General features: G+C 42.1%; 1 protein-coding gene across 1 annotated transcript in view; it reads right to left on the bottom strand.

Annotated features, from left to right (window-relative positions):
• The window catches only part of igsf9bb (immunoglobulin superfamily, member 9Bb), a gene marked incomplete at both ends in the record, with an annotated part of 136,344 nt that extends 114,620 nt beyond the window's left edge, over nt 1–21,724 (bottom strand). Inside the window, one exon of the mRNA XM_080434541.1 lies at nt 21,658–21,724. Coding sequence (XP_080290667.1) covers nt 21,658–21,724 — 67 coding nt within the window. The remainder of the gene's footprint in view (nt 1–21,657) is intronic.
• Nucleotides 21,725–23,398: the final 1,674 nt, after the last annotated feature.

The raw sequence follows: 23,398 nt of genomic DNA, 5'->3' as shown, positions 1-23,398 counted from the left end.
AGCTCATAAAGCTTGTTTTGGCACGGGACACACACCATCATACGACTAAGTACAAATCAGGCTTGATGCTTTGCTTCTGAAACTGCCCCCATGCCCAGAGTCTGAGTAAACCTCTGCGGTAACAACCTCATGGCAGCAAACATCTAAAGAATATAATAGCCTAGATTTCCAGCAACACTGTTCAGCCTTACACTTAAGCCTCTATTTTTCACCGAACATAATATTATCCCATGACAGTGAGCTCTCTATAAAGTAAACAGACCAGTGTCGGTTGGTTGTGTTGCAGGTGGGTGCTGTTTCACTATTAATGTACTGTATCGTGACTGTAAGAGTCTGTAAGATGAATACTACACGTACTGAATGTTTGCAGCAGCAACTAAATGCCATGTATGTTTATACTGTATGCAAACACACACACTACACTACACTAGCATTTACTGTGATTAGAAGTGAGTATTACATTATTGACACAGTCAAATCATAAAACTGTGTCTTAAGCTATTATTTCATTAAGATGTTGACCCAGACCCAAGAGCTTTTATACCCAGCTGTGTTGAGAGATTACAGTAGCTAATGTTATTGACCTTAACAAAAGATACATGCCACACAGCTTCAACAGCATCACAGCAGAATACATGCAACTGTTGGATGTATTCTGTCTTAACAAATACATAAAAGATCCATTGGAGCATGATTGGAGGCTGGTGACTGATTATAAACTAGAAAAAGTGCTCCTCGGAGCACAGGTCTCCGCCAGGTCAGGTAGGTTATTGTGGCCTCCTGGTGGCGCTATAATAGGCCAATGTGAAAAGGGTGCCATTTCTTCTCTTCTGCACGGCAAAACACTGACTGCATTCATGACTTTAGGCATTTTGTTAAAAACATTTGTTTTGCTAAATTAGACCTGCTGGTGGCGCTATAACAGGCCGATGTTAAAAGGGTGGCATTTGTTCCTCAACATAGCGTGAATGTGCGTGCAAAGGTTGACCGCAATTGGACGGTGCGTTCATGATTTGTGGATTTTTTTTCAAAACAACCCACTAATGCAAACTTTTGATGTCAATCTTAGCCAATCAGGATGGAATATGAAAAATTAAACACATCCGTCTTGATCACATGACTATAGAGATCATGTGTACCGATTTGCGTGAAATTTGGATAAAATGGGAAGGAGTAGTATTAAAAAAAGTGTTTTACATAAGTCGGCCTCCTGGTGGCGCTATAAAAGGCAGATGTGAAAAATGCAGGGCAAAGGATTTTCCTTGACCTCTAGGGAGTGTGCATACAAAGTTTTACACAGATCGGTGCAGTGGCGTAACGGAGGGGTAGCAAGTGACGTGGTGCGGGGGGGCCACCAGCAGGGGGGGCCCCGCCTGCGCTGATACTAATATTTTTACAGCAAAAAAAAATAAAAAAGTTGATTTATATTGGTCAAATAGAACCGAATTAGACCCGAATTAGACCGAATTAGACCCGAATTAGACCCGAAATGTTTCGCGCGCGTGCGCTTCGCACGCAGGTTGTGCACGCACATGCACACGCGCGCACGTGAAACTCCCGCTGGGAGGCCCCGCGATTCTGCGTTACGCCACTGGATCGGTGCAGTTATAGGTAAAAACCCGAAACGGGAATGTGCGTGCAAAGTTTCACGGAAATTGCATGCTGTGTTCATGATTTGAGGCATTTTTTTCAAAACGGAGCACTCCTGCAAGCTTTGGAAGACATTTTTAGCCAATCAGGATGGAATATGAAAAATCTGAAAGACCAGTTTTGTTTAATGACCATAGAGATACTGTGTACCGATTTGCGACAAAATCTGTAGGAGTACTGCCCAAAAAATATGTTTTGCACAAATTGGCCTCCTGGCCCATGAGAAAATTTGAGGCAGAGGTTCTGAATTGGCATTCAAGGAGTGTGTGTGCACAGTTTCGCTGCGATCAAGCCAACGGTGCCGGAGATTAGCTGGTCACAGACGGACAGACACACACACACACACACACACACACACACACACACACACACACACACACACACACACACACACACACACACACACACACACACACACACACACACACACACACACACACACAGACAGACGGACGGATGGACAGGGGGCAAAACATACTCTCTATGCCTTTCGGCCTGGCGGAGACAACAATGGCCGACAACAATGGCCTACAGCACATGCCCACATCATGCATGCCACCACTGCAGATGTCACGTGTTGAAGTGAATGTACAACTTCGACTTGTTAAACAACTACTGCACTGTTCTTTCATTCCCAAGATTAGAACATTCTTCTTTTTATCCTACAGAAGGCTCACAAAATTATAGATGCAGGGGAATATGGAGATTTTCTTTGAAGATTTGAAAGCAGAGATACACTAGTTCAAATAATAGTGGATAGAGAGAAAGTTACCACTGTCCTCAGGTTATGCTAATTTGGATGTAAAAAATGCTTACATTGAACTGTTAATAGACTAATGCTTGATATGACTCATGTATAGAAGTGAGAGCAGATGTGATTCTAGGAGGAGTGGACTCAGCTTGATTAAAAAGGTACTTACTGCAAGCTGGTAACAGATGCCCATCAGACCTGTTCACAAACCCATTTTATATAGTATCGGTGGTTACAAAGCCCATGTAGGCTACACCATACTGAGTTTGGATACATACTGTAATTAGACAGTTAATATTAGTTGGCCTTAGTCAGCCAATAATGTGAGCAAATGACCATAAGCAAAAAAAAGCAAAAGTAATGGGAAACACTGTAGCAATTCGGCTATGTGAGTTATCAATCTGGATGATCACCATCTGTCTCAATAGAACTGATTTGTATTTGCTCAACAACCACAGAATCAATACAAGAAGAATGCTTTATCAAGATGTTATAATGAAAAGGACAGTGTAATCTCTCTTATGCGTCTTTGATATTTGAGCATGGGAGCCACCAGCCATCTCCAAGTCTCCGGCTGCTCAAGGGATTTCCTACTCAAGGACACAACCGTGCTTGGGTGGTCATGGCTGCGTTCAGGACTATAATATAGTGCCTGTCACAGCACTGTGAAGGTAATGCAAGTGGGCGAGCTGGATGACTGACAGAGAGGCCACACAGAAGCCACATTATAGAGGAATCGGAATTCTGATTCTTTTGTCATTTATGTTTCCACTTCTAAAGCCCCTTTCTCCTTTTTATGTGATCATGATCCAAAATGGACTAAAAGATAAAGTCATTATGCTCTATGTTACACGCTCTTTATCTTCAACTTTGCAAATAAACCTTACAAATTAAAAGCAAGACATCTAATCCACTGTCAAGTCAGGAGATGACACAGAGCAACTGCAGGCTAAACCTCGCAACTGTGGCAGCAATAATTCTTTCATAAATGAGATTATAAGCTACAATTGGATCAGTGGCAGACAAAACACAAATCCCATGCTGTTGGCAAAATGTTGTTATCCAATTTTTTTCAGTCAGCACATTTTACCTGTAGGTAGCAGGGAGACATTTCCAGCTCCCTTAAAATATATGTACTTGGCAGTTATTTCCTCCCCCTCATGTCTACATTGAAAGACCTGCGCAGTAACAACGACAACTAATGAATTACCAACTGCAAAACGTTACATGTTTCTGTGATGTATCCAATGCAAGCTGAATGAATTCAGGTACACAGTATACAGTACACTGCCATAGAATAACTAATATCTAGCGCATAATTTCCAACACCACCCTGCACCATTATGTTTTGAGCATTTCTCTTAAGGGGTCTCTCTCCACTGCCATGCATATAGACATCGCCCCCCTCCTTTGCAGGGGAAAGGAGGTGAAATTCCTGGGCAGAATTTATGAGTAACATGGCTGGAGCTACGGTGAGGTATCTTATGGCTCGAGCCAATGAATGTTTAATGGGTCTGGAGAAGTCGGCGTGGAGGAAGCTGACAGTGCATGCTGCATCAGTAGGCCAGCTGTAAGATGAGCCGCGGCAGGAGGACGCTGGCCAGCTAAGGGTAGTGGAAGGGGAATGAGCCTCTATGGTGCTGAAAGACACATGCAATAGGCCAGTGTTTCCCAAACACTGGGTCAGGACCCATTGGTGGGTCGCGGACCCATTTTTATGGGTCGTGAGTAAATATCCCTTTTTTTCTCCTTCTCCCATATTTACAGTAAAAAAAGAAGGGGAATGAGACAGAGTGCAGTGTTCTGAGACAGTGTACAGAACGGTACGGGACAGCAGTACAGCCATCATTTATATGCTCTGTACACCATTAAATCCTGACAGTTCATTTACTGTACATGTTACTCTGAGAATGTACAAATGGAACAATAGAGATACAAATGGACATTTTAAGCAAATTGACCTCTGAGGCTGCATATTTTACTGTGTAGGAAGTAGGAACAGCAGGCCTTTGGCAACTAGGCTACAGTATGTCTTTGCCACTAGGATATGTCCTACACCTCTATATGTACACTTATGTACCACGCAATGCACTTTTTAACTTGCATCCTGAAGTTACATTCATATCCAGAACAAAGCACACTGCACATGTCAAGGCAATTTGAAATATGTAATATTATTAATTACACCTCTCTTGTTTCTGCACTCCTTCATCTGTCGTCTAGTCTAGTCTACCGCTCGCCTTGTGAAATGAATGAACACAGTCATTTGTCTGAGTTCAGTTCAAAGTCTATGTCACTGCCTCCTCTTGCCAGACAGACTGTCTGACTGTTGCAGTGCAGTACAATGAAACATGTACACCAAGGGTCTGTACTTGAATGTGAAACAATAACAGAACTGTTAATTTTACTATAATGGTGTGTTTAAGTACAACTACTGATGACACACAGGGAAATCATCATTCAAATAATTAAAATAATGTTTTATTCATTCAAATAACTTCCGGATTTAACACGGAGGATTTTAACGTGTAAGTACTATATCAATATAAACGGTACTCTATTGTTACCCAGCCATAATTTTAATCCTCACACTGCATTGCCACTTCAGATGCATCTGTGAACCTTCAGCATCACCTCAGTGACTTGGCTCATCATGGCAGCTGTCACAATTTGGATGCATCACTGCTGCAGCACTGGATGAACGGCCAAATGCTAGCACAGTGTATGCACACTTAAAGGACGACACACATTTTCAACCTATCTTCATATAATTGGTCTTCACTAATGCTCATTATGATTAAAAAAAAAATCTGCTCTGTCAGTGGACAGTTCAGAAACCCGCCTACAGTACCAGTGACATCATCGTTAGGCATCGTTTTTACCCAACAAAGAATGTTTCTTTTTTTTAAGCGAGAACAATGTCTACCATTATAGCATGCTAACTTTCCAAGAATAGAAAGCCTGCCGTTTCTATTAGCTTGGATTCCCCATTGACGATCTGGAGGGGGAGGTAGATTAAGGGATGACTCAAACCCTTATAAATATTTAAAAGTTTGAGTTGGTTGCATTCTATCCTCTAACTTGATTAGAACAATGAGTGAGGAGGACAAACTGCTAATTTTCTTTAAAAGTAAAAAGGGGGAAAGGGGGGGGCTCTTATCCTTATTGTTGGTGTCACTGTTAAACAAAGTTATTTTCTGTTATTTTCTTTAATAGTGGCAAGACCAATTGGAAATGACAAGCAAAGGCAAACCAAGACAAGACAAGACAAGACAAGACAAGACAAGACAAGACAAGACAAGACAAGACAAGACAAGACAAGACAAGACAGGTGGAGCCATCTTGAGAGGTTTTAAATTGTCAATTTTAGGTAAATTCTACCCAAACTTATCTTTGATGAAACAGAGGTCAGAGTGTTTTGAGCTCTCCTATAAAATACATGGCTCCATGATGAACCTTGATCCTGGCTCTGGGTCACATTTCAGAAATATAGATAAGATATCTGCCACCCAGGAGTTATTGTACCTTGATTAAAATTCCTCATCTTACTGCCCAGTACTGTCTACAGGTCCCTGATCACTGATTGGAACAAAGCCTTTTCTGCCCATGGGGGAAAGGATTTGTGTGTACATCTGTCTTTCCATATGCTATCCAATTGCAAGTCCCGCACAGGTGTGAATTATGTGCTAATGAGGCACATAATTTAAAGGACATGCATTAAAAAAATTATAATAAAGTATTCCCTTGGCTGAGACTCCCAGAAAATATATGAGGAAACTAGACAACTTCAAGAAATTGCAAAGTGTGCATGCCCCCAACACAAGTCGTGCATTGCAGCAGCTGTGGTGAGGTGGGTTCGATTATCCTGTATGATCAGTGGGTGTGTTGCTTGCAAGTAGATTCAATCAAGACCAATTACATGATCGCAAGAGCTGCACTCAACCAAACAGCGAACTGGTAATTTTCACAGTGTCATGGAAGAAAAGCCTTGGACATTTTATTTCTCCCAAGAGCAAATTGATGTTACTACCATGTTGGCAGATTCCTTTCATCTGTGGTCTTCTGTTCTGAAAATAATTTGCATTGTTGTAAGTTAATTATATGCCTTAAAATTTGGGGATGAAGCAGACAGGATTTAGCTCTTTTTCAAGATACGTGGTAGCACTTTTTAATAACAATAACAGCAGAGTATTTACTGAAATGTAAAGTGGAAGACTATTGAGCTACACAAAGATGATTTAGTTAAAGGGATATTTCACTTTCAAAAAAACTTTTTGTCATTTAATATTTTTTTGGGAAAATTTAAAAAATAAAATACATTTTAAATAAAATAAATGAAAAAAGTAATCGGAAAAACACGGCCCCCTCACGCATTAGGAGGGCAGGATGAGTCACCAGAACTAAGGACGGGTGTTTTTGATGAATCTAACATGGTTAAAATGGAGTTTGAAGTTACAATGGGTTTGTATAGGAAGGGGGCGTGTCTGATAAAATGAATATCAAATATCTAAATAATGAATCAAGCAACTTAAAAACTGTCTGGGGGGTTCACAAAGGCCTGAGTAGATGATTAAATGACCAAAAGTTTTTTTGAAAGTGAAATATCCCTTTAAGTTTTATTATTCCAATAATCCCTCCAAAGTCTTTGATTGTGTCAAATGTCATATAAATGTCAAATGAAAATTGTGTCATCCCCCTCCCCTGTCACTCTTTCTTGCTGGTGAAAGACATATGCATCCCATTCTAATAGTGTCTCTCAGAATTTTGGGTTTGATGTCACGTCACCCTTGCCACCAAGAGCAGATGACGTAAAATTATCTTGGGAGGAAATAACAAATGCAGTTAATACTGGCACTGTCCATATACACTGCTATATGCTATGTCTATGTGGACGCAAAGCAGACCCTGAGGAGACATCCACCTACTGGGAGATCCGCACAGCAGTCATTAATTTCGCTTGTGCACACCTGTCCTTGTGACCTATCTATGAGAAATGTCTATAAAATGGGGTTGGTGTGTTCTGAGTACATTTTGAGTACACTTGACTATGAAAGGCAAATCTCCACAGTCCACTGGACTCTTCATCTGTGTATACAGTATGTCTGTGTCCCTGTTTTAAACATTACATAAGCTCCTTAAAAAAACATATATCACTGATGTCCGGCGATGAGCCAAACAGCACCTGGCAGTATAATAATCGATCTAGTTCACCAATAAGTAAGTCTGTTATGAAGGAGTGGACCTACAGTGTTTTTGTCATGGCGTACAAGAGATTTTTTTGGAAACCAGCATCCATTATCCATTGTCATGTGTAGGTTAGAATGCACAAGAACATGCTATAATATGTTTTCCAGTTTCAGGGATTCATAACAAAGTGAAACAGACAATTATATAGCCTGCCCTATATATTGGGTTTGATTTTGGAGACGGCTATCTGGGTGTGCTTCCACCAACTGAAATGCTGAAAATAGCAATGGACGACCGCACAACTCTTTCTGGTCCAAGCAGGCGGGCAGCAGATGCCGCAAATCCTGGTCCTCATTGACCCCAACATTGCAGAAGACTAATCTAAGGGCTGCACAACTTTTAATGGCTCCGACTTTACAAAGGCATTTCAGGTCTATGGAGTCCAAAATTAAAATACAAAAAAAAACAAATACAAACTAGAAAAAGTGCTCCTCGGAGCACAGGTCTCCGCCAGGTCAGGTATGTTATTGTGGCCTCCTGGTGGCGCTATAATAGGCCAATGTGAAAAGGGTGCCATTTATTTTTAAGTCGTTCACGGCAATCGGACACTGCATTCATGATTTGAAGCATTTTGTTCCAAAAATGGGTTTTGCTAAATTAGACCTGCTGGAGCGCTATAACAGGCCAATGTAAAAAAGGGTGGCATTTCTTCCTTGGCCTAGTGGGAATGTGTTTGTGAAATTTCACGGAAATCGCAAGCTGCGTTCATGATTTGAGGCATTTTGTTCAAAACGGACCAATCCTGCAAATTTTGGAAGCCAACCTTAAGCAATGAGGATGGAATATGGGAAATCGGACAGATCCGTGTTGATCACATGACTATAGAGATACTGTGTACCGATTTGCATGACGTTTGGATAAAATCTGTAGGAGTAATGTAAAAAAAATAGTTTTGCACAAATCGGCCTCCAGGTGGCGCTATAACAGGCCCATGTGAAAAAGGGGGGCAGAGGTTCTGAATTGGCATCCAGGGAGTGTGTGTGCACAGTTTCGCAGCGACTGGGCCAACGGTGCCAGAGATTAGATGCTAACACACGGACAGGACACACGGACACACACACACACACACGGACGGACGGAGGGTAAAACATACTCTCTCGCCATGCCTTTCGGCCTGGCGGAGACAATGATGTAATGCCACATGAGCATAAAACAGGAGGAGGAGAGAACAATGGAGAAGAGGAAGGGGATGCTGGTGTGTAGGTTGAGTTTGTTAATGTTGGAGCCATTTTGGGTGAGGAAGATGGAATGGTCTGGAATACCAACTGCCGAAGCACCATTGCTGTGCCTGCCATCTTCTAAACCTGGCGTCTAAAGTTGATGCCTCAGCAGCAGAAAATGCTAATGTAGCCTACAAAATGCCCTGCATTTCCAATGTGCCTGACTCTGGAACAGAAGTGGTATTGCCACAGATCACTGAAGAACTAACTCAACCTCCTACAGTCAAACAACGTAAGACGTAACTCTTTTCCATGCTTGGAGAGGATCATGATGTGTCACATCATCCAGTGTTGGGCAAGTTACTTTAAATTAGTTGTGAACTATAGTTACTAGTTTACCGGGTCTGAATCGAAACGTGCAAAACCATTTTGAACCACCAACCCAAAAAGGCCTATATAGTTAGTGAAGACCATCAGCCAGGCTGAGCCAGGTTGCCAAGGCCTGTTCTGCAGACATATCAGAGGGAATGGCTGGTACCTACTGTATTATTACTAGGGCTGGGCAGAGTACTCACAGAAAAGCCTGTAACAGCCTGTAACCTTGGGTGACCAGAGATTTGTTTTAAAAAACGTAATCTGCACCTGTGCAGGTCTGGATCTGTTCCATCACTGCTTTTTGCTTTTCTTTTGGAAAGTAAACGAATACAAATAAAAGCGATTACTTGCACGTTGAATGAATACTGACATCCAGTTCGAGCACTCGTACCCTTACGATTACGCCTAAGTTCTGCAAGTCCTTGGTGGACACTCTTCAAGGAGGACTTGGAAAACACTTGGGACAGATGCTTGCTGACCCCAGAGTTAATCGTTTCATTGATCCTTCTTTCCAAGTTCTGGACATGCCGGACAAGAGATGTATAGCATCCATAAACTTGGCAAGCATTGCTTTGCTTGCAGAAGAATTATACGCCTGGAAAGCTCACTTGTGCAACCAAATTGTAATCCTTTCTGCTCCAAAGATGACTATTAAACAGTAAACAACCATTTTGTAACCGCAAAACACAGACGTTCTATACCAAATCATATCAAAAGATAATATTATAAACAATAGAACACTTCACAATCCATTGCCTATTGATTTGTTAGTTTTAATTCAGGTAGTACGTTAAATAAGGTACTGTTATATCTCTATATCTCTCTAAATACAACATTATCCAGATCTCTCTTCCTCATCATTAGCCCAGGGCACCAATACGTTAATGTTGCTGTACGGTTTGTCAATCTGAAGCTGTGATTGCGTGTGATAAGCCATCGATTTGAAGCTGTGATTTTATCGGTTGGTATGATAAGCAAAGATGCTCTCATAGGAAAACTATATTAATTTTGAAGGCTCAGCTTTCCTGAAGAAAGTGACCACAGAGGTGGAGCTGGCCCTCACTCAAGGCAAATTATGTTTTGCACAAGCATAAATACACAAAACAATATATAAATATAATGTTATGATATAATAAAATAAAAATAAAGAAAATAATAATAATAATAACAACAATATTATTATTACATTTATTAGTTTTTATCTCTACCAGGCCACAATGCAGAGATGATTTTTTTCCGCAACTGTCCGTGTGTGTCTGCTCGTCTCTCTGTCTGTGGGCAGCAATAATTTTGGACACCACTGGAACGATCGGCATCAGACTTTGCATGCACAGTCCCAGTAGGCCAATGAAGTACGGTTATGCCGTTACTAAGTAGGGTTATTTGTGAGTCTCCAAGCAACACAGCATTTCTGAACAACAAACGTGTGGTGAATCAACGTCTAGTAGCAATAGAAGCAAATAGCAGGTTGTTGTTGTATTGTTGGGGACTGGAAGGACGTGTCATTTCATATGAAAACAAATACTATAAAAGCACTGATTGATGACTCACAACTATCATGCCTTGTTCAAATCTGTGTTAGTATTGGAGCTGTGGGGGAGTTGTCTGCCAAGGTTAGAGCTGCTGACTGTATATGGGCCAAGACGCAGCTGGAAAGTTACAGTAGTGTCTGGAGCCATACAAAATTAAAGCAGCATTGATACGTTTAAGATACACAGAGAACTTATTCTCTGGACACTAAACACACTGGTGAAGACCTACAGTACAAGGCAATCAAGGACATGGCACCCCTTACCTTCAGGACATGAGCCATCCCTACACCACCACTTCCTGCACACTTACAGTAGGTCAGCTAACACCATTGCTGCAAGCGTCCTAGACTCTCCTCCCTCCTGGCTCCCAAGCTGTGGAATGACCTCCCTCCCTCAGCCAGGACTGCAGACTCACTCCCCACTTTCCACCGCAGTCTGAAAACTCACCTCTTCAGACTTTTCCCCCTTCAGTTTCTCTGCTACAGCTTGGTACACTGGGCAGCACGGTTAGTCACTGTTAAGTTTCTGTTAAGCTTGTTTATCATTTCTTGTACCTCAGTGAAACAGACTATAGACACTGGATCGGATAAACCTTGACGATTAAAACAGCAGCCGCTGTTTTAAAATGTTTGGATATGTTATGCTTTGTAATCAACAGGTTCCGTTGTGTTGTGTCTGTGAAATCTGATCGCCTTTATGTTACCAGGTCGGCTCAGAGTAATTCCTATGATCGCTCTTTTTGCATAGTTTTCTGTTTTTCATGTTTGATGTGTAGAACTATAGCAGCCACAAGCTGTAGTAATACATGTGTGTTGTACTGCAAACACACACTACCGCTAAGTTGCCAACAGAACGACTCCACAGCACAGCCCTACATGACGTAGATTCCCATAGACGCCTGGTGCACAGCTCCATGTGTACACAAACATAATAATGTTAATGTTAATCATGTTGTCATATTGCTCATTACTAATGCAAATATATGATGGAGTTAGCGTCATCTTTAGGTAAACGCAACATCGTCAGCAGACTGTTGTAGACTATTTTGTGCATGCCAGCGTGTCTCATAATGATGTCTACCGGTTCGGTCAGTGTCAGTCCACATAACATTTACCGGTTTAAGCCTTGTAACAGAGAGGTCCTCTGCTACCTATCCTTTGCACATGTACATTGTAACCTGATTGATTCATTTCACAGTAAATATATATACTTAAGGTATTTGCACGGTTTGATTTGCACATTGTATTTTGCACTGTAAAGAAATGCACATGTCATGATTTTATTGTTTATTGAATACATTTTAATTGAAAATGTTTTAGTTGTTTCCTGTCCAGCTGAGCTGGCCACTTAACCGCTGAGGATAAAAGGCTGCCAGTGAACATCAGACTGGGTTGGTGGTAGGACATGAGGGGCTGGGCACCACCATGTCACTTGTTTGGAGCTCCTGCCTTTTTTTACTTTTGTATTTTTGTCTGTAAACAAATACACCTTTTGGTTGCACCCCAGCTCAAGGCCTCAGTACTGCTTCCAGCCACAAATTGGGCATTCTAACAAGCCCGTACACCGGACTGGACTGGGTAAACCGGAAATAAACCCAAGCCTAGCTGTTCAAACACATAGACTAACCCTGTTCTAAACAGCTTGGCCTTGTGAATAGTAGGATAATGTACAAGATGGAATCATCTGGTGATAGCATGAGAGAGCTGAGATGGCTATGCCACCGGTCGAGGGAGTACTGCCTTCACATTTCTGCCAAAAATCCTCAATGCTGAGCCCAACTTTACCACCAGAAGTGACAGACAGCAGTCAGCACTGGCCCAACTGGCCCTGAGAGCCTTCAGCTCTCAGAGCCTTCAGCTCTCAGGGCCTTGAATGCATCGTTCCTCCTCAATGCCTATGCCCTGGGGACCCATAAGGCTGGAAACACACCCACTCCCATGGCATGGAATGAGTGCTGCCTCATTACTGACCAATAAGATGACCAGGACAGCAGTTCAGACTGGACACGGGATGGCCACCCTCGTTGTCCAGAAGAGGGCCAGATGTCTCTTCAGCAACGTCGGTGCTGAAATGCATGGCATTGCGAGGAGAAGAAGAAGGAGGGGAAGGCACTGGAAATGTGCCTCCCCAGAAGGGTCACGTTCGTAACCTTGAGTTTTCTCACTCCTGTGACATGAATAACATTGTCATTTATAAGACATGTATAAATGACATGAATTGAGTAGATTTGCAAAATAGCAAGAACTGAAATGGTAACTTGCTGGACTACAACCACATTCTCTCAACTATCCATGCACAAAGGAAGAGGTTCTACGAGGATTTACATGTAGAAGAATATGAGGCATCTCTTGCCAACAACCTCTTCCCTCAGTAATGCAGTCATGCACCCTGGCAGACTGGTGCACTGAACCAAAATGGAGGATGCCGGGGCCTTGGGGGATTGACAGCAGCCCTCTGTCAATGCTCTCTGGCCCAAATACAAAACTGATTGACATCTGAAGGTTGGTGACTTTTATGGAGTGTGCCATTTGTCCTGAGCAATAGGACAAAAGGAGCTTATTTTTTTTTGGATCAAGCTCAGAACATGAGATTTCCATGTTAATGCACACAACCAACTGAGGTTACTGAATATGAAAAGAAAGATTACTACTAGCTCTACTATTTCCAAGAGCAGCCTTTTCAAGACCCAGACCACACTGTCCACAGGCAGAATGTGTGCCCTATGCGCCCTCCAGGGGGCAGTGCCCTACCCACCCTACCTAGGGCTGCACTTTGAAGGCTGCACCCTCTGAATTGAGACATGCCTGTTGTGCTTGAATATCGACCCGGATTTACAGTACAGATACAAACTGCACTAAATAAATAGTGAAAAGAGATAAACAATTTTGATGCTGGTGATGCGTGCTCATAGACTGGACAACTAATGTGGATCTCATTAGTGTTGTCCACACCAAGAATGATAACTATAAAGATGACTGTAACAATAATGATGTGGATGTATTTTTATTGGCTGTCAATGTTTCTATCAGTCATCAAATTGCTCTGTAATTGATCCCAACAATATCATTCCCCATGTATTTTATCAGTAGGGGTAATGTTCAATAATTAATGGAAGAACATGGAATCAAAATGTCACAAAGCGACTAAACACCATTTAAGCCTATTGCACAAATCTCCTAGCTACAAAAGTCTATAATTTCCCTCTTGACAAGATCTTACAGAAACTGCCTTCACGCAACACTCACAGCAAGGTTCACCTCATGACTGTAGTTAGTGTAGTAGATGTGACCGCAATTATTTTCACAACCGACAGTTGGAGCTGTCAATGTCACTTCTCAGCTTGACTGCACACTGGATCAACTCAACTTTTGATTTACAAAGGCAGAGTCTATCCCATTGGCGGTAGGGATGGTTATGCTCTGAAGACACTGAATTATGAGGATAGAAACCAAAAGAAGATAGAAACCAAAAGAAGTCAGTACAGAGTGTCCAAAGTGTTCCAGTGCAAACCAAGACCTGCTCACAGTTAAAAAAAAAGCTATAATAATAATGATAATTATACAGTAGTATAGGCTATTTAATCTCAATGTATTAAATTATCTAGTCTTAGATTTAGTCCAGGTTTGGTTCGATTTGTACAAATGAAACTGACGAGATTGATACTCAGCAGTAATAATCAGCAGTTGAGTTGTTAAAAAACATGTGGCTGTTGGCTCGTTGTGGAGTTGACAGTTGGAACATTTAAATTCTAAAAATAACAACTAAGAACTGCCAATTTTAGATTGTTGGGCTTTTCTGGAGAGTGTTGGCTCTGAGTACAAGAGGCTTTAGGCTGAGAATCGTCCTCTGATGTTTACACGATGCGTGACCTCAATCCAGGAAGCTGAATGCTGCTATTAGAGAAACATAACACTTTGTCTGCAGCCACCGGGCTTGGTGTAAGCCATCGTTCAAATGCTCATGTCCTATAAGGAGAAATGCACACCTACACACACACACACACACACACACACACACACACACACACACACACACACACACACACACACACACACACACACACACACACACACACACGCGCGCGCGCGCGCGCGCGCACGCACACGCGTTCAATGATACCAGTCTGAGAGTGGGGACTTGAGAGAGCAGACAGGAAGTTAGCCTGGCTTTGAAATGCTGAGGGCATGGAAATGGACTCATGGTCAGGAATCCAGATATCTGTTCTCAACAGGTCTATGACAGGACAATGAAAGATCACACCACAAAAGAATGGAATAGAAATGTCCTGAAATGTCCTACATTTAATTTCACATAATGAATCAACACTTTTTATGAGTTCATTTTATAAAGTGTTCTTATTTTCCACATAGCATAACTAAGCTTCAGCACCATGAACAGCACTCACCTTTCCACATAGAAAAGCTTAAGCACCATAGACAGCACTCACCTACCGTATCCTCATAGCATAACTAAGCTTCAGCACCATGGACAGCACTCACCTACCGGTATCCTCATTTCAGCATCATGGACAACACTCACCTATACACATAGCATAGCTAAGTTTCAGCATCATGGACAGCACTCACCTATCCACATAGCATAACTAAGCTTCAGAACCATGGACAGCACTCACCTTTCCACATAGCAAAGCTTTAGCCACATGGACAGCACTCACCTATCCACACATAATGACAAAGTTATGGCTATGTCAATCCTATATAGTGTATTGATTTAACATGTCTGCACCGCTCTGGGTAACTTCAAATGTCATTTATCGAACACATATCATTATATTACTTACATCTGGCTCATTGGTAATGACATGTAGACTACAGCTGGACATTGCTACACACAGCAATCATAATTCAAACCAATGCTGCTTGAATGCAGTGATACTAAATGTTGAATATACACTGCGGTATAGTGTACTGAATGTTCTGTTTCTATGCAAAGTAGCCTACTTTATGTGAGGTGCAATAGTACTGTTTGTTACAGTGAACTACAAATGCACCAATGTATGGTCTGTCTCCATGCAAAGTACTGTATGTGAAGTGCTGAAGTACTTTTTGTTACCGTGAACTGTAAATGCACCAATGCATTGTCTGTCTCTATGCAAAGTACTATATGTGAGATGCTGTTGTATTGTTTGTTACAGTGAACTATAAATGCACCAATCAAGACATATTGTGCACCATTGATTACAAAAAGGTTTTCTTGTTCTTAGTCTATACTTATTTTCCGTTTGAAATTAAGGGATAAAATTACCAGGGTTTGATCATGATATAATTCAGAGAGTGAGCATTATTTGCCAGACAAGCTGTCAAAAAATAACTGACGCGTAAGAAATGACTGACTGTAATGTTCAACCATTCAACCATTTACAGCAATTTAAATCCATGCTAAGAGTGAGTGTATAAGAATATAACTATTCCGCTTACTGGTCAGAAGGTGTATTATTGCAGAAAAGCCACGCACTGTACAACATTCATTAACTGACCATAGTGATCTGAAAAAAAGGAGAAGAAAAAGAGAGATACAAGCAAGATTTATTTAATAAATTATTCTACTTTTATACTAGCACCCATTGTCATCACTGTTACAGTGTGCAAGCTATACAATTTATTTACTGGGAAGGGGTTGCTTGATCGTCCTTCAAAGAGACTGACTGTGACTCTTGTTGCAAAGAAGCATGCTTAGCTGCGAGCATGTAGGCCTGGGCCTACTTGCTTTATGTCAGCACTTCTGATGTGATGATCAGTTAATGGCCACATCAAACCTCCACACGGGTATCTGAACCACACATCACAGAAGGATACACTACAACCAACTCAAGCAGGGCACAGTGTGCTCTGCAGAGTGATGCACTATATTCTATAGTTTATCTGTACAAATAAGACCCTAACCCCAAAACAGAGCAAGCCAAGCTGCCTACAAGGGATCGAGTTCTCATCAACAGTTAAACTTTCCCATCACCTACAGATGAGAACAATAATTTCTTGGTAAAATTAACCACATGAAACCTAGCGTCCCTATTCTCACAACCCGTCACAACACAAGGCGGTGTGAGCTTGTAGATTGGCTATTTTCTACGAAGAGCTTTGGTGTAGAGGGGGGAAATGGAGCGGACCTACAATACTATACAGCCCTGGTGATCCCCAGGAAACTAATTAACAATACACATACAGTATGCATGAACACTGAGATTAACTGAGTCAAGTTTATGATATTTTAATAATTTAATAGCCTAATGTACCTCCCGAGTTCTCACGAGAACCCTTGGCCCCTGTAACCTTGCACAGCAGCTGGCTTCGCGAGATCACAGAGCCGGCTGCAAGCTACAGCTTCAAGTTACGCGACTTCAAATCGACTCAAAGCGACTCGATGGAACACTGTACTGAATGCACACAACACAGGAATCACACAACTTTAATTGATTCAAAAGTAGGTCAAGCTGAAATGGGTGATCCTTTTAGTAATAATGGCAGACAAGTTCACAACCAGACTCGACCGTAGAAAGAATTCTAAAAACTATTTTTAGAATTGTCCCTCAGAGTAAACCTTCCTTGTTGTCACATTTCTCTGAATTGTGTATCTTAATTTTGTTTAAACAAAAACATTACAAAAGTGTAGGCTATACTGAGTCAGACTGAATAGATGGGTTTGATTATAATTTCATGTCAAGGTAGCGACGCATATCCATTCTATTTTTTCTGTCTTTTCTTGTCTTTACTGATACAAAACAGTGTAGAAAGACAGGAAACAGGGAGAGAGAGTTGGGCAGTGACATGCAGCAAAGGTCTGCGGCCCTGGGAATCTGTTGAGGGTGGCCATAGCTTAGTGGGTAGAGAGGCCATTGGGGAAACGGTCCCAGTCTACGTCTTAAAGTGTCCCTGAGCAAGACACTTAACCCTGACTGCTCTCTGAGCACTGTACTAATAGTGACAAGTCGACGACTGCTCCTAATGGTTAGGATGGGGTAAAAGCAGAGGACACATTTCACATATATGCAAATATGCAGTAAAGAAAATACCTCAAATGAGTAGGGACTAAATTATTACCATATTATTTATAATCGAACCCAGAACTCACTGTGGAATGCCACTTAACCACTCAGCTATCGGCACGCCCACTCCATTTTTTAAAGTAAATTATAAAAGGCTTAGGCCTAGGTGATAAAAAAGGAAAAGACAACACTCATGCCATATCATGATACCAAAATCCCAGACGATATCTACTCTCATTTCACGATATTGATATAATATTGATATATCGCCCAGCCATAACCACCGGAAGGTGTTCCTTTAAAGGTTTAATGACATTCACTTTTACACCACATTCAAAGTCTTTGTCCTGGTCCTTCAAAAGTGTTCAAAAAGTTTTAAGTGAAAATTCCATTCCAGTGATCAATGGCAGGTGTTTTTCTCTCACATTTCTAAAGCCTTTTCAACTGCAATGAAAAAAGAAATCTTTGCCTGCGGGTGTCGCTGGTGAGGGATTTTGCCTGTCAATCATCGCCTCTGCTCCGCCCCCCCCAAAGGAAAGGATAGGGGAGGGGAGGGGCGAGGAGGAGAGTGGGCGGGATTAATCGACAGTGACCTCACTGTCGAAGGGCCAAGCTCAGATTACTTTTCAGCCTAATTATTCAGAAAACCCCAGACCACAGAAAATCCACTGAATGTTCTAAGTTCAGTTTTTTTGGGTGTAATTGAGGTCATAAAACCCCAAATAAAACATTGAAAATAAAAAAAGTGAAAATGAATGTCATGATACCTTTAAGGACTCCAGATGAACTCATATGATGCTCACTCAATTCCCATCCGCTGCAAACTCTCCACCCACACAGCTCTCACACAGCCCACATCCACTCACTAGCACCGGGCCGCCTTGGCATTCCATGGCATATGTATTAGGCTACTCGTGTTCCAGAGTGGCACTTATCTCACAGCTTAGTCATAATTAGTGCAGTCTTAGTCTGATGCAGCCAGCCTGTTAGTGGGCATACAGTATGTTCCCAGCCTGGTTAAAGACACACTGTTCCCTAGGGGGAGCCTGTGTGTTGGCATATGTGTTAAATGTGCGTGGGTTTAGGGTAACAAGTGTGTTTGTGGATGAGAACAGACGGTTGCTGTGGAGCGTACCCGAAACCTCCATTAACACAGCCCACCAGGTCTCCCCTCTCCCCCGCCAGCTAGCCATGCTGAGAGAGGGCACTTGAAGCATGGAGGGAAGTCAGTCCAGCCGAGTGTGTGGAAGAGGAAAACAGTAGGACGGGCGGAGATGGCACTAAGAGGGCCAAGGGAAACAGATGAGATGAGTGGGGAGGGCAGCGTGCTTATACAGTATGAGTCAAAGCACAGAACAAGAGAGGAGGGACAGATAAAATGAGAGAGAGAGAGAGAGAGAGAGAGAGAGAGAGAGAGAGAGAGAGAGAGAGAGAGAGAGAGAGAGAGAGAGAGAGAGAGAGAGAGGGAGAGAGAAAGCACCCACTATAAAAATAAAGTGAGAAGAGAGTAGTGGTGATGGACAGAAATAGAGAGAGAAAGAGAGAAAGAGAGACAGAGAGACAGAGAGAGAGAAAGAGAGAAAGAGAGATAGATAGCAGTTTGGCACAGGTCCAGGGTAATCGCTCGCAAAAGTCGGGCGATTGCCAGATGCCAGCTTGAGAAAGCGGCACTCAGGCAGAAGGATACCACCCAGCGAAGCTTTTGCTGATGTATGTCTGAGAGTGTGAGTGAGTGAGTGTGTGTGTGTGTGTGTGAGTGTGTGTGTGTGTGTGTGTGTGTGTGTGTGTGTGTGTGTGTGTGTGTGTGTGTGTGTGTGTGTGTGTGTGTGTGTGTGTGTGTGTGTGTGTGTGTGTGTGTGTGTGTGTGTGTGTGTGTGTGTGTGTGTGTCTGTGTGTCTGTGTGACTGTGTGTCTGTCTGTGTGTCTGTGTGTCTGTCTGTCTGTCTGTCTGTCTGTCTGTCTGTCTGTCTGTCTGTCTGTCTGTCTGTCTGTCTGTCTGTCTGTCTGTGTGTGTGTGCTGCATGGCTACGGATATCTGAAGCCTGATTTATACTTAGTTGTAAATACATTTTAGATCTGCTATTTTTTGGCACAGAACACCGTCGTACAATGGAGTATAAATTAGTCATAAGAGCACTGCTGATGTGTTGCAGTTGCAACATGGGTATGTTGAACCAGTGGAGCCTATGGTGACACAGACAGACTCAAGATATCCCAAAACAGACTCCTCCTAATTTGCCCTGGTGTTCATACAGTACCAGCCAGGTTCCATGTGCTTGCTACATGACAGTGGACGATAAGAGAGGGAAAGGATGCTTGATCCTCTCTCTAGGAAAGCATACTACTGTATTGCTGAATGACACGTCTATGTCTATGGCATCGCCCAGTCATGATTTTCAGATTAGCAGAAAAACGCGACTTCTACAAAAAAAAGATGTCAAATGAGAATATAATGATAAATGTTTGCAATGAGGGTAAATTCGTAGTGACTAAACAGCACCCTTTAGAGGATGTCTCAGCTATGATGCTGAAGTAAATGTCCCAATTTCCCTCTCCCCTTTACTCTACTCTGCTCTCCTCTCCTCTACTTTTGTGCTTGCCTCTTCCCTCTCTCTCTCAGAGATGACCGGTACTGTGTGTGTGTGTGTGTGTGTGTGTGTGTGTGTGTGTGTGTGTGTGTGTGTGTGTGTGTGTGTGTGTGTGTGTGTGTGTGTGTGTGTGTGTGTGTGTGTGTGTCTGTGTCTGTGTGTTGTGGTGTGTTTGTGTGTGTGTGTGATAGCCTACATGTGTGATACATGTGTGAAAAGTTAGTACATGAAAAGTTGGTCACAAATAATATAAAAACATCACAAGATCCACATCATTGTCCCTCTGTCCTCAAATGTGTATATTCCCCAGAATGCTGCTGTTGATCTATGACGGTTAATTCAATGACATTTAGCTTAGAAATATTGGCTTAATGAGACACGTTTATTTTGTGAATTTGCCCAATGTTTTAAAGAAGTTTCTGTCTCAAGAATGACTCATATTACTTTGCTATGTGGAAAATGTAAAAGGTTGAGTTCGCTACAGAAAGCCAGCACAGGAAGTGCCACAGAAAGTGACTTTAAATAATTTTCAGTTTACTGGGAATTCGCCACAATGCAGTTTATTCGTTATAAAGAAGCACGCCTCCCTGTGGATGAAATCAGTAGTACGGGGGTACCAAAGGAACAGGTCCCAAGGAACAGGTTCATCCACTCGTAAAATCATTCCACTCAGCAGCACTAGAGTAACATGCTTCTATGTTAAAATATGACATACAGCTCTCAGGTTTTCAATATATATAATGCCACAGCTGTCTAACAGCTACCTCGAAGATGTTCTATAGCCTACAAGAGCAAAACTTATTAGCCTATAGGCCATAATATCAAACCAAACCCGACCGAGTAAAAGATGCCTACATTGACACTAGTTAGTCATTCGAAGATGCCTACATTGACACTAGTTAGTCATTCGAATCGTTGCCTGAATCGCATTTATCACAAAAAAATATATTTTGTCATGTTGAGTGTAGAAGAACTAAGGACGATTGTCTTTGGGCTATAGTCAAATTAGTTTCTGCATAGCCTATATGTAGGCTATCCATTTAAACCTCACCACTGATTCATTTTAGATATCATTTATTAGCTTATACCTGGTGAATCAGCCTGCAATAACCTTCTTCAGCAGTTGCGATCAGGTGCGGCAATTTGCACAAATAATACACAACTTCCATCATAAAAAGTGCGAATATTCTGGCGCACGCACAACGCGTCACCATGAAACCAACAGAATCAATAAATGTCCCATTGACAAGCTCATAAATAAATAAAAATATCAAAGAAATTAATAAAAATCTCATAAAAACTTGAGCAAAAAAAATAGCTGTTGCAAACAAAATATTGCACTTCGACTCACCTTGAGCTGCCGTTCCTCGGGTGCTGCTGAATACACTTGCTATCAAAGTCGCCACATACCAAATCATAGTACTATTGCCAACCAGAAATAAACCTCATCATATTATCTCATATAAGTGCCCCTACTTCCAACAAAGCTGTCATCGCCGAGTGGCCCAGGACATCTGAATGAGCCGGTATCCTTTTAATAATCATTGCCCTGCACACTTTATTAATCATCCCCTCTCTCTCCTCCCTCTCCTCTCTCCTCTCTCTCGCATCTTCTCTAGGAGACGGATCACCTGCAACCAATGGGACGTAACGGGCGGCCACAACGCCAGATCCAGTGTTGCCAGATTTCGTGAGAGATACAAGCAACCAGGTCTATGAAAACAAGCCCAAAAGAAGCCACTAAGAGCTACATCATGAGCACTTAATTGGCTATTTGAAAATAGCTGATCTACAACGAGCTCATTGTAGATCTGCTATTTTCAAAAACTCTTCAAATTAAAATGTGGAATATTTGGAATAGGTTTTTTTAAACATTCTAACAACATAAATGCTCCCCTGGGCACAAAACATTTATGAAAATATTTGAGAACCACTGGTTTAAATAATAATGAAAACATTTGGAAGCAAGCCTAAAATAAGCAAGTACACTTTAGAAACAAGTCCAAAAAACCGCAACCCACAACTACCAATTTTTACAAGCAACTTTACAGAAAAAGAAGCCCCAAAGTCGCTTATAATAAGCCGACATGGCAACACTAGCCAGATCACGAATCCGACCGTGAAACCAAGCCTGAAAAAAATTAAGCCCCGTGTATTATACTTCGTCGGTACGGGGTCGCCGCGCGCCGAAAAGAGCCGATCTGCAAGCCCACTATGCTTAACGACCACGACGCGTTGTGGGGTTTGCAGATCGGCGCTTTTCGGCGCGCGGCAGGACGACGTGTACATGACGGCGGGTCCGCCTTCGTTCGCCGCTCATTGGTGAGTGTAGGACGGCTAGGGGTTGTGGATTGGTGTGCCTACCGTCGGTCTTCATTGTGTGGGGGACCAGAACCAGGGTTGCCATGTCTGCGTATTATTAGCGACTTTGGGCAAATTAAATTTATGTAAAGTTCCTTGTAAAAATATTGGTAATTGCGGGTTGCGTTTTTTGGGCTTGTTTCTAAAGTGTAGTTGCTTATTTGGGCTTCTTTCCAAATGTTGTTTAAACCAGTGTTTCTCAAACATTTTTAAGTCTACCCCAAATGAATATGTATTTGTCTGCAGACTGCCATACCCCTATCTGAAAATATTTTATGGCAGGGACGGACCCCCCCCCCCCCATACAAGATTTGTGTTGTTAAAATGTTTCCAAAAATATTCCACATTTTTCAAATGTTCTTGTCTTCTGTTTTCATAGACCAGGTTGCTTGTTTCTCTCTCAAAACCTGGCAACACAGACGAGATGGTTCAAGGTGAGTTGGAGCGTGGAGCCGTATGGAAGCTGCAGTATCATCATGCGCAATCAAATGACAAGAGCGGCCGGCTGGGCTCTACATGTATCTATCTATGTCTATGTCGCTCTTCCAAAAGCGCTCTACCTCTTCTGCGACCCTCATTTTGAAATGAAGGGGTTATGATTCATATTAATGGACGGAGGAGAGGCAATGAATGAATGCGGAGTGAGTGGATTTTTACGTCGCCTAGAGATGCGCTAGTAACTGTAGCCTATCAGTAGGCCCTTATACGGCAAAACTGTGGGCATTTGCTAT

This window comes from Gymnoscopelus braueri, assembly GCF_963280865.1.
Source record: "Gymnoscopelus braueri genome assembly, chromosome: 8".
Taxonomy (NCBI): Eukaryota; Metazoa; Chordata; class Actinopteri; order Myctophiformes; family Myctophidae; genus Gymnoscopelus; species Gymnoscopelus braueri.
Note: the sequence above shows the minus strand (reverse complement) of the source record. Positions and strands in the feature narration are given on the sequence as shown.